This window comes from Pezoporus occidentalis, unplaced genomic scaffold, assembly GCF_034315485.1.
Source record: "Pezoporus occidentalis ecotype Australia unplaced genomic scaffold, CSIRO_AGI_Poc_V1 ctg213, whole genome shotgun sequence".
In the NCBI taxonomy this organism is placed as follows: Eukaryota; Metazoa; Chordata; class Aves; order Psittaciformes; family Psittacidae; genus Pezoporus; species Pezoporus occidentalis.
In genome coordinates, this window is record NW_026913997.1 from 2939933 (window position 1) to 2952427 (window position 12495).

General features: G+C 45.5%; 1 protein-coding gene across 5 annotated transcripts in view; it reads left to right on the forward strand.

The window, feature by feature from the left end:
- The first annotated feature begins 249 nt into the window (after positions 1 to 249).
- The window catches only part of PLEKHM3 (pleckstrin homology domain containing M3), a 108302-nt gene continuing 96056 nt past the window's right edge, over positions 250 to 12495 (forward strand). For 3 of the 5 annotated variants that reach the window (XR_009965069.1, XM_062619791.1, XM_062619789.1), the window contains exons 1-2: positions 250 to 1081; positions 10868 to 11803. Coding sequence is in view for 4 of the 5 variants with exons in the window: in XM_062619791.1 (XP_062475775.1) it covers positions 478 to 1081; positions 10868 to 11803 (1540 nt within the window). In the remaining variant the exon portion in view is untranslated. The remainder of the gene's footprint in view (positions 1082 to 10867; positions 11804 to 12495) is intronic. The other 2 variants (XM_062619792.1, XM_062619788.1) reach the window with 2 other exon arrangements.

The window sequence follows — 12495 nt, forward strand, 5'->3', positions numbered from 1 at the left end:
TGGTTCCCCTCTACCTGGTGCCTCATCCTGCTGTCTGCAGGTTCCAGTTCAAGAAGTGATAATACACAGAGTTCACACATAGTGAACAGCAGGAACCGCAGAGGGGTTGTTCATACACAATAATGTTGGTGCCAAATGAAGAAGGAATTAAAATCAAAGGGACTGTGACTGAAAAGAGTGATGTGATTAAATGTATTCATCTGGGAAAAGGCCCTTACTGATGTGATGTTTTGCTTTGCTTTACAGGTACAGAAGCTTATTTCTTAGAAGGACAGTAGCCCACTTGACTCAAGTCTTCCATCTGAAGGCAGATTGATTTGGCTCCTTTCTGCTACTAAGGATTGTAACTGGTGAACGTATTTGCCCCACCACCTCTAAGTGTGCCAAGGACAGATGAGAAACAGCTCTTTGTCTGGATATTGATGTGTTATCTTCTTACAGCATCGCAACACCTTGTGCCCACTGGCAGCACAGGATATGGAGGCTCTTGAAGTTGATGACATTAGCCCTGCCTTGGAAGTGACTGAAGACTTTTTCAATAGTTTTGATACAAAGCTTGAAAAGACTGTGCAGCCCTCTGAGGTGTATGGCGTGCATGAGGTCCCCGAACTGGTTGGGCACGAGGTATTTGACCAGATCACAGAAAGCAGGAACCTGAGGAACGTCGCCTCCTTAGCCAAAAGTACCCTCATCTGGGATCACTGCAAAAATGGCCTCTTGGAAACCAAAGCGCAGACAGCATTCCCTGCCAAAGACCAGTGTATGGTGCAGAAGGGAACAGCTGCTGACAACCTTGCTTGGGCAGGGGAAAGGGAGACCACATCTTTTAACATCTTCCATATCTGCCAGCGGAGGAGAGACAGGCCTCGCTCGGTGAATGACATCCTGGTGCAGAATGAGGAAACCTCCACATTCAAACCAGGGCACAACAGGTCACGCTCTGATATCAGCCATGTAAACTGGGGAGTGGTCTTCACGGGGACCTCCCTGCAGCAGCCACCTGCGCCCGGTCAGGACAATAACTGCGCTCTGCTCTCTTACCTGGCACTAACCAAGGGAGAGGACATCCAAGGAAACACAGGTTCGTGCTGGTGCTTTATTGTTCCTGTTGATATGAGGACTTTCCTATTTGTTTCTGATATTTATCTTGAAAGAGGAGCTGGGTGTTTACATAAAACCAGACAGCCCCCCAAGAGCAGACAGCTGTGAGGTAGCTCTTAAGAGGACAGCAGCCAGCACAGTTCTGTTGTCTTTGGTGTAGCTCTGTCTGCTTGTCTGCCTAAGGATCAGTTTTTAAACCAGTCTTCTGTTTTGTGGTTTAAAAACTAAGCATGGTTTACTTTTTGCTTCTATTTTGTTCAGTTTGACTCAGGAAAAGAAAAAGATGTTATGTATTTCTGACCTTTTCCTTACCTGATGTTCCCAAACTGAAAAAAAACTTTGAATGCTAAAGCTAATGGGAGAATGTCAAATCCAAACAAAGTCAGTTTTTAGTTAGAGTGCCCACTAAAAAGGGGCATACAAAGCTTTACTGTGAGGCCTGAGACCTCTGCTCTGTTTCTTTAAGAAATGCTGGCTGTTCAGTCTATAAACAATTAACAAAAACTCAAGCATGCAATTTGTGCTTGTCAATATTAAGGCATCTCTGCCAGCTTTGTATGGGCTACAGGAAGTCTTGTTATCAGATGGAGGCAGGCGTCTCCAGTGGGCAGTATGAAGCGGTGTTTCAGCAAGCGATTCTTCTTCCTTTTCCTTTCTCAAGCGCTGCACTGGAAGATTTTGTGCTCAGGGCTTCGGAAACACTAACCCAGTGTCTCCATGTCCATGATTTATTTTGTAGATGCCAGAAATGCACTGGGTGCTTATGGAAAAGAAAAGCAGCCAGTGCCACCAACATTTTTATAACCTAAATAAAGGCAGGACTTAACAAAGGAATTTCTAAATCAAAGGGCTGTGAAAGCAAGCGTGTTTGCATGTATGGTGGAATGACTCCAGTTACGAATAGGTAGCCTGTTCAGGGTTAAAACATGCCTTTTGAGTTAGGTTTTCCAGATAAGTCCGCTATTCTGGAGAATGAAAAGCAGGTGCCTACATAATGTGTAGGTATATGAATGTATATATACCTACAAAACCCTGTAAGTTACTGTGTTATATTGTGACGTAGTTGCTTTATCCCAGAGAAGGGTTCTCTTGGTTGACAAGTATACTTGCTGCTATTTTTGTTCAGGGAGATACATTGCTTCTTGTAGAGTGGGGTCTCTGCCCTTCTCGTGGAAGGGATGCAGAACAGGAACATGCCTAGAAGCCTGAAGACAGAGCTCTCAGGGCTCGTCAGCTGTATCCTGGGCATCTCATGGATTTAACTTAACATGTAACACTTCTGTATGCCTTTCAACCCTGGCTCCCACTTCAGCTGGTCCAGTCCACTTGGCTTAAAACAGCAATTAATTGATTCCTTAAGCTTAGCTGTGTCCAGGCAGTCCCTATCACAGTGAGTACCCAAGGCGTGCTGCTTTGGTAGTAGCAGTGAAGTTCACTTGTACTCTTCCCAGCCCTTCAGCAGGCACTTACACTTTTTAAATGCAGTTAACCCAGTGAAGTTTTTCTTCATACAGAAAAAGTGAACAAACTGTGTTAGAGTGTGATACGCTCTTTATCGTTATGCTTTCATGTTAAACAGTTTGTAGTTGCAAGTTGTAACTGTGAAGACCTCACATCTCTAAAGTAGTTTTGTGAAGTGTAGCAATATCAGCACTCTCAACAAAAACAGAAATTGACAGGTTTCAGTGAAGGAAGCTCTTGGGTTTAGACTGTCTGCAATAGTGTCAGGTACCTTCTAGCTCATCTGAGGTGAACTGAAAAAGGGGGAAAAATGGATTAGTAAGAGTGACTGAAGAACCTCCCCCAGTACTCGCCCACAGCCCATCAGCAGTCAGGACCTCTGAAGGGCTCAGCCACATTTCTTCTGTTGCCTTTTGTGAAGGTACAAGGCATTTGTCAGTGCTTGCTGCGTGCCTTCCAAGAGCCTTTCTGCATGGGATGTTTGAAGGCAGGGGTACCATCCTTGAGGAAAGAGAACTTCTGTGCTCTGAAAATGCACTCTTTTAACCTGTTTCCGTAACCTGTTCAGCTGCTGTGCAGGTCTTAGAAGGTAACTGTGGTATTTCTTCCCTCTGTGTTTACAAAAGAGGCTGCTATAAAGTTTGCTGCTGTGAGCTGAGCTGAAAGGAGAAAAGCAAAAGCAAGAAAGCAGGCGTTGCAAGTGTGCGTATCTGGGACTGGTAATCGTTCTCCACGAAAGACTGAAAAAATGGATTTTAAGGTTGGCTGCAAGCTACGGCAGTGGTTGAAGGGATCACAGTGGCCGCAGCCTGTGGCGACACCCCTTTCCAGGGCTTTAATGCGGATTAAATGGATGCATATGAGACAGTGAGTGCAACTTCAGCCGCTCCTGTCAGTCCTCACTGCAGTGGACTTCCCTCTGGAGCCTGCAGAGGTCTCCCAGTCCTCCGAGGATGGCCGAGTTGCTGCATAGATTAGCTCTTAACAGTTTTTTTTTCCTTATCTTCATAGTATATTTATTACTATGAGCTTATCTGTTCCTGCTGCTTGCTTTTTTATAATACAAATAAAATTAAACTGGAACTTTTCCATGTGCTGTGAAAGAAAAGGATCTCAAAAGAAGCTGTGCCTTTTGGGGCAGTATCTGCGTAGGCCTGCTGGGAGAACAGCTAGTGTGCTAGAAATGAGCACTGTTTGGGCTGCAGAGCAGTGTCAAGCGGGAAGTGGACCTAGCAAGGACGGAAGTTGTAACCAAATTCAAGTCAGGCTTCTGTATTTCTGGGCATGTGGCCTTGCAAACAAAGGGAGAATGCAGCTTCTGTAGTATCCAGCAAAAGCTTGCTTAGATCATTAAAACACAACGTATGAGTGTGGATGTTTTCATTCAAACACAGCCACTTCTGAGAGTGTGGGTGCTATGGTACTTTTCCTGGATGGCTGTTCTGTTTGCCTACCATGCCCGTGTGGGAAACTGTCATTTGTGCTGAGCACCTGCCCAGTGACACACTGTCCTTGCTGCAGAAGGCTGGCAACTTGTGCCCCTCTCTGACAGCAGCCATGGCGGTACTTCACCAGCCATATTGATTTTGGCACTATGTTCTGTCAGGAAGCTGAGCCTACAGGATTGTGCAGCACTGTGGCAAAACAGACATATCTTAGAAAGGTGACTGTCTTCAAACTGGCCAACGGGCCCAAATTCTGCTGTGTCTGATTGAGACCAGGATTTCACCATCTTCCTTTGGCAGACTGGTTTGACAAAATGTCTTTCCCCTCCTCTCTTCACATCTTTTTCCAACTGGCTGGGACCCTAGCCATCGTCTGGGACACTTTTGGGGTATGATCTTGTACTCAGAGTTTGTGCAGGGGATGTTTCAAGCAAGGCTTGGCTCCTCTTCATATAGCTCTGGTACATACTTGTGTGTTTTTATAGAGGTAAGACACCTAAATCTGTATTCATGAGCAACACACCACTGATTAACAGGTTGGGGACTGGGGGTGAGCTTTGCGTTCTGAGGAATCGTTTTACAGTGCTGCTTTCTCTTACTCTGATGACCACACAGGCTTTATGTCAGGGTGTTTGTTTGCCAGCTATCCTCACCCTCAGCCTCAGTAATGGTGGCTGGTACTAGCCAGGGAGGTCTCTGAAGCCTAATTGCCATTTGTGATTCTGTAGAACACCCCTGTAGCACTGTTCTTTGTGGTGTGTAAGAAGCTACACGATCAGGGCAGACCAAGGCCATTAATTGCCACTGGGATGGCAGACCATTATAGGTCTGTGGTGTTACGCAGAAGATAATGGTGCTGAGAGGCAGATGTGTGGAAACAACACTTCTGCACCTTCCCCTGTGGAGAGCAGGAAGCCTCAAACCACTTGGAAATAATCCCAGAGGTATCAGGCCAGTTGGAGAACTGATGTCCCTGTTCCAACCCCCACTCCACCCTGTGGCCAGTTTGTTTTCAGCATTAAAAGGTAGTCAAGGAAAAGGTAACTGTATCACAGAGATTTGGGGCCTATCAAGATTTGAGGAGGCAAAAATGTTATTTAAAATAGAATGCGAGTGGGATGCCCTTCACTGCGGAGATCTGTAAGTGCCAGGGACTGTCTGCACACCTAGCAAGAAGTGCCTTCTCTCATGAGTTTGAATACACCACACAGTAAGGATAGGGAGGGTGAGCAGGGACAAAGAGAGGTGAGGCACTTTGCCCAGCATGAAATGAGAGTATAATTTAGACTTCAACTCATCTGCTGGATGATGCTAACCCCCCTGGCTAAGTCAGGGTGTTCAGCACTTGTTCCCTGCAGGCTCACTCCTGATTGCTCCTTGGGCTTGGGCATCCTTTGAGCTACAAGGGCCATGAGGAGCTGGCAGAGAGCAACAGTAGCAGTGGAGGGGGTTAGACTGGGCAGCTACCTCCTCCAGTGGAAACGTGACCTGCTCCACTCCCTTGCCTGCGAGGCTGTGGAGGATGCAGGGTGGAGTGCAGAGGGAGGTGATGGCAGGGCCTCACATATAAATACAGTGGGTAAATTCACAGAGCAGGAGGATTAAAGTAAACGGCACTGATGAGTTTGGTTGTGAAGCTCTTCTGGCTGGGAGGGTTATTCTTTATGGAGATTTTTGCTCCAAAATTATAATACTCCATAAAGTTAATGAACAGATTTCATCTCCTAGGGCAGTGCTGATTGCTTCCAGTGCTGTTGTGATGACTTTCATAACTGAATTTGCAGGTTAGTTGCTATCATTCCCTTAGTGGTGTCAGCCAGCTCTCATACCCTTTCTTCCAACTTTTTAAAGCTGAATTAAGTGGATTTATAAAAACATCAGCAAATCTATCCTTATTTGATATTCTCACTTCTTCTGCAAGTACTGCTGCTTCATGCATCTCCTAACTGGTAGTAAGTAACGATCTCTTTCAACTCATTATACTTCTGTTTCTGCCAGAATTGAGTCCTGTTCTGGGCTGGTCCTGCACTTTGAATCCAGCCTCCTTCTTTACAGCCCCCTTCACACAGGCTCTGTGTCAGTATGCACACTATACAAGTGTTCCACTTGCTGCAGAGGAGCAAAAAGGATTGGATGGAGTGGCTGGGCAGCCAGGATCCTATAGACATCAGCAGAGTTTCTCATGTCTTTCTCATACAATGCCACACCTGAAGGGAAAGACTATATAATTTATTAAGGAATAAATTGTTGAGGTTCTTTAGCCATCTGTTTCAGCAGTTCATTCAGTGAGGAGCTTATTTTTGGTAAACAGCAAAGCCAGTCTCACTAGCAATGCATAAATCTAAAATGAAGAGCTTGCAAGTTTAACATTTTCAAAGAAGGTTTTGCTTTCCCTAAGCTTAAGGAAGATAACAGAGTGAATTCCCATATGGTGGGGAGAGATGCCGTTTCTTTATATAAATTAATGCAGACAGCTACCTGGTTACAAGTCCCACTGCTGTACTGGTCCCTTGAAAAGAGATGGCATTTGGGGAAGCCAGACCTGGCTAAAATCTGCTGGAAATCTGTGGCTAAATATGAATGCCATTATTTTGGGACCAAGTGGAATCAGATATACTTGCCTGAAAGAGAAATACCTGCAGAACCAGATGGGCAAATAAGTGGGAAGAAAAGACTGTATTTTTACAGTCATTTACAGGACACTGTAGATCTGAATCACACTGGCTGAGGCACAATTTGCCCCTGATCTAGCAAACCCCATCAAGCCTGTGATTAGCCCAGACCAATTGGAGAGCATTTTAAGTCCCAGAGGTTCTATGTGAAACCTAACTTCTATGGAGATCAAATTGGAGGACCATTGATAAGAACTCTGTAACGCATGCTCATCAATTACTAGAGAATCCAGAGAAGAGTGCCACCTCAAGAGACAAACCCTCAGAAAGTAGGCATCTCTGCTTCTGCTCTTTTCCACGTTACTTGGTATTACTGCCATCAGAAATGTTTCAGTGTTGGAAAACAGCTCAAGTTTTCCTGCCATACTAATGGGGATGAAAGTACAGTCAGTTTTTCAGGAGCATGTATCTTCTGGACATGCTGAGACATTTGGACTCTCTCCTGGGGTGCTGGTTGCACCAACAGCCCCCAGTGTGGAGAGGGGTTGGTGTGTCCTCTGTGCATAGTTCCTGGCTGGGACAAGTGGGCAGTTCTCAAAGGAGAGGAGAAACACTGAGGAAGATGCTGCCCTGTCCCTGGCTGCTGAGTCTTTCTTTGCTTCCCTCTGCTTTTTTCCCTCTGTTCCCTTGAAACTGTAACTCCAAATGGCTCAGGCGTGGGCTATTTGCTGTCATTATTTCCGTTTTTTCACTCTTCCTCAATTTACTCCCCTGTCTCTGTAGGGAGGAAAAGAGATGCAGTTTCTGTTTGGAAGGCTGATGGGAGCGATGGTAACATTTGCTCTCTGAGTGGAAAGGTATTATCTGGCACATTGCATGTCGAGGAGATAAAGGAGCAGCGGGTTGTAAAGTGTGTGTATGTGTAGCATATGGATTCAACCTGTCTCTGCCAGCATCTATTGCTCTGACCGAAACAATACGAGGCATTTAATTTTAATCAAGTTGGCTTCTGGTTCTGTCCCAGTTAGAGCAAGAGCCAGTGGAGCTGATTCATGGGAGCTTGAAGGGAAGGAGGGGGGCAAAGGAGGGAGACAGGGCTGCCTCTGTGAAAGGCAGGGAGAGATAACCTTTCTCTAACTCAACAAAATACAAGCAAACCTGTGGGCAGATGAAGGAGGCTGGGGGAAGGTTATGAGTTGTCTTATTATCAAGAAGCTTGAACTGTCATCTGTACTTGATGGAAGTGAGAGAGATTGCAGTTGGAGCCGCAGAAGCACTGCCTCCCTGATTGGATTAATAGAAAAGGAAGATGACTCTAGAATGGCTGCCCATTATCTGCACTACAAAGGGATTAGTGTGGGTTTCAGAGAAATTAATGGCTTTTGAGTTACAGCAGAAATACTAATGAATGTCAGGGCCAGAGATGTACGATGAACAAAATTAGTTCTCTTTTAGTGTGTGAGCGTGCATGTGTATCTATCCATTTGGGCTATGAAAGTGTGCTTTTTCTCTACCATTTTGAGTTTTAGATTAGGCTTTCAGTTTTCATATTTAGCTGAAATACTCTTGAGTAGCTTATTTGTCTGCAAGATGCGGTTACATTGATTTCTTTTCTACCTTTTCAGACCTAGTGCCAAAGTAGCACATTTTTAACTGCTGTTACGCTTTCACTCATATATGCAGTAAATTTTTGTGGATGAAGTGTAGAGTGCTTTAAACACAGTGTTAAATGTGGGCTCTGTTCTGAGTATGTGGGTGATGTGGGAAAACTGAGGCTGAGCTGGAAAAATGAAATCTGGGTGCATCCTTTTTGTTAGTGTGGATGGGAGGTAGCATCCTTCCCCTGTTTTTTAACCTCCTTGAGGTTTGCATACTCACATTAAGTGTATCAGGCAATTAATTCTCATGCATGTTCATAAAGTTTAACTGAAGCTTGTTTACTTACTCCTTATACATCCTTAAAGCTGGTCTTCATTGAAGAGCTAGCCAGAGCTCTTACGCAGTTGCTGTTCTGAATCTTCCTCCTGCTCATGCGTGAAAGTCTTGCAACCAACTGCAGCAATGCTTTCAGCCAAGGATGGGAGCATCTCCTTAGACTGTAGGTTACAGCCTAAGTTCTGCTTTCTCACCAGCTGGTATCAGAAGCCATTACTTCTGATACCAACTGTCCCCCTCATACTGAGGGAAAGTAACTAAGTCCCTCAGATATTCATAGTCCCTGACTCTCCTTGTGCCCCTGGGAGGGTAGACAGACTCGCCTGTTAGCCAGCAGTAGTGACAACAGCTTGACCAGCAGTCCTGGCCATGTTAGCTGGGAAACCCAATACAGATGGGGTAGCAGTAACTTCTGTACATGTTCATCTTTGGCTCTTTGTTTTCAAGCTTCGTCAAGCCCAGATGCTTCTGTTCTCTTATCTCTGCGAGGAAGACACCCTAGGTATACTTGGAGGTGATAAACTTGTCAAGAGTGTGACCTGTTAACGTGAGTGGTAACTGGTTAAGCTGAGATGCTGAAAATATTTTGTGCCTCCAGCTGTCTCCCCTATCCATCTTTCAAAGGTTGTCAGCCTGAGGGCAGAAACCATGAGTGAAACAGCTCCTGTATTGCTGTGGTTTGTGATGCTGCTGTGTGTTAAGGTCAATTGATGCTGATTTCGTTTTGACCTAATTGTGCCTGGCAGTGGATGAGGAGCTGTTCCCAGGTGGCTGCCTTGCTCCTGCGTCAGGAATAGCGGTCTCCAAGGGAGATGGACAGCTGGAGGCAGAAACCTCTTCACTTGTGTCTGTTAATTCTGGCACTGTTTGCAAGTCAAGACCCATCAGAGGTACCCTCACTGTAAAGATGAAGTAAAAGTCAAATGGGAGCAAGAATTGTTCCTCAAGGACATGTGGTTTTGGGGTGCCAAGTGTTAAAGTCAATGTTAAACAATTGAATGCCACTGAATTTATATGGGGACCAACAAAAATGGCATAGAGCTGCATGTCCAGCCCAAGGTGAAAATACAATGTCTGCATGTGGCTGAAGTGGTGCAAATGAGATTGGAACAAATTTTGTACGGAAACCTTTTTTTAAAACTTGGGAAAGCATTAGATAATTCTTTCTAAATCTGTATCACTTTGGTGGCCAGAGTATTCATGTATGGCTGGTTTTCTGGGGACAAAGAGAATTACCCTCGGCTTTGTCTTGAGCCAAGGTTTGTGAAAGGGTCTGCTCTGAAGCACCTGCAGTGCTGAGATGCTTAGATGCATGTGTTTGAGACTGGACAGCCTCTGACTTTTCATTCTTGGTCATATCTGCTGGTCCTGAGCCTGATTCTCATAAATCAGCAAAGCTCCTCTCTATTAAACGAAGCTGTGCAAAATGTTCTGGTTCTGGATCGTGCTGAAATGTGGTAAGAAACTGCAGTTGTTGGGCACAGTTCTCCATTCCCTGTGTCCTGGCTAAGTCCAGAAGCAGTGCCTGAGTGCTGTTCCAGCCAGTGGCCCACAGGCAGGGATTCCCTGGAACCTGGGGGGAGAACATGGTGGAGCAGGTATCTTCCTGCAGCTCCATCCAGGACCCCATACTGGAGAAGGTGGAGATTTCCTGAACAGAGCTATGACCATGGAGCGCTCCTGAGAAGGAGTTTATCCTGAAGGACTGCAGCCCCTGGAGAGGACCCACACTGGAACAGGGGAAAAGAGTGAGGAGGAAGGAGCAGCCAGAGGAACTGACCATGACCCCTCATTCTTCTTCTGCTGCTTGGGACAGAGGGGAGGTAGAGGTGGTGTTTGTGAAAGCACAAAGTTGAGCCTGGGAAAGAGTGGGGCAGAAGGGGAAGGTGTTGTTTTCATTTTCACGTGTTTCTCACTGTTGAAATCTATTTTAGTTGGCAAGAAATTACTTGATAATGCTGTACTCTTCTGGACTAGGTTCTGGGGGAGTTGGAGAGTTTTGTTGCTCTGTCGCTGTTCTGGATAATCTCAGGAAAATGGCTTTGGTTCTCTGTCCCTCTCTTTCCCTGTCGCCTTTTTTGTAAAGTATTTTGGTACCTCTGGATAAAATAGTGCTGTATTCTCGTTTGTTCAAATGTAGTCAGTGCCTGTGTTGGATAATTATAACCTATTGGGTGAATGCTATTTCTGTGGTCCTATCCTCCAGATACATCATGTATGCGTAGGAAAGATGTATAAGCCAGAATGACATAGCAGTTTGAAACGACTAATTAAAAAGAACTAATGGTAACATTCTCATTTTGTTTCCTCTAGAACACAAGCCAATGTTCCCAAATATTCTGAAGAAGGGATACTTAGAAATTAGAAGAGGCAGCGACAGCTACTGGCAAACCTGTTACGCTGAGCTCTCCCCGTACAAACTGTACCTCTATTGCTTGGACAGCAGTGGCAACCAGACTCTTCCCAGCGTGTATCCACTCATGCATTTTCAAAGGGTCACTGTCAGTGGTTGCATTGAAACCAAAGTGGTGGATGCTGTCCTGTCAGACAACTCGCAGCTACAGCTGAAGGCGGAGTCCTCATGGGAGGCTTTGGACTGGGGACAGAAGCTCTGGGAATTGGTACGTGCTTCTGTGCCTGTTTTCACAAGACCACAGGAGAAACTGGAGAATGTGCCAAAGCCTGAAAATAACAGTGACCTTTCCAAAACCAATGGATTGTTAGAGAAGCCTGTGGAGCTCTTCCTATCCATGAATTTGACTGAAAACACTAAAGAGTACCAAAATATCCTCAAATCAGGGACTCTTTATAGGTTGACCATCCAGAATAACTGGAAGGCATTTACTTTTGTCTTGAACAGGTCTTATCTCATGGCATTTCAACCGGGTAGGCTGGATGAAGATCCTCTGCTGAGCTACAATGTGGATGTGTGCCTGTCAGTCCAGACAGATACTCAGGATGGCTGTGACTCTTGCTTTCAGGTCATTTTTCCCCAGGATGTCCTCCGCCTGCGGGCAGAGACCCGTCAGAGGGCCCAGGAGTGGATGGAGGCACTGAGAGCAGCAGCCAATGCTACTAGAAGTTTAACTCAGAACCCACAGGTCACGCTTCGGAGCAAACCTGGAGATCGCCCCTTTGGAAATGATCTTAGGAAGAGCAAGCGCCAGTCTGTGACCACCAGCTTCCTGAGCATCCTGACCACGCTGTCTCTAGAGAGAGGGCTCACAGTTCAGAGCTTCAAGTGTGCAGGTAAGCAAGCAGGCTGCAGCACCTGCACCCACTCCCATTCTGCACAAAAAAGGAAATCACTCAGAAGAGCATGTATGTGTTTTAGCAGCACACAGCCGATCCCTGCATCTCACTGTGGCCATAAATACTTTGGTGTGTTAGGCTTTCTTTGCACATACAGCACTACATGGGCTAGGGCTGCCTTACAGGGTGGCTCAGCTGTTTTCTTGATTCAGGACACTGGAAAGGTGGTCCAGAATCCAAGAGATTTGAATTCTGGACATGATGCAACTTTCCAACTCTGAGCGCTTTTGCTTCTTTTTATTAGTACGTCTCCAGGTAATTTTTTGAACTCAGTTTCAGATCTGGGCCTTCTGAGGAGATTCCTCAAAGCATTTATGCTTCCCTGAAACATTGTCATTTGGCAACTTGTGTTCCAGCACTGAGGAACATAATGTAACAAAATAAGCTCATCTGCTTGGTTCTTCCCTTGAGGCAGGGATGAAAACATGACCTTAAGCCTCTGCATCTAATTGAAAATCTCGGTTCATTTGACTGCTGACTCTAGTCCTAGGCTCCATCATGATTTTACCCAGTTTGGGAATGAAGTGAAAAGAGAGGGGACCCATGTGGATACATAGTCCTTTTCCTTTAGCAAGGGTAACATTGTGGAACAAATCTGGATGCTTTGTGCTTAAGCTGTACTCGGTGGC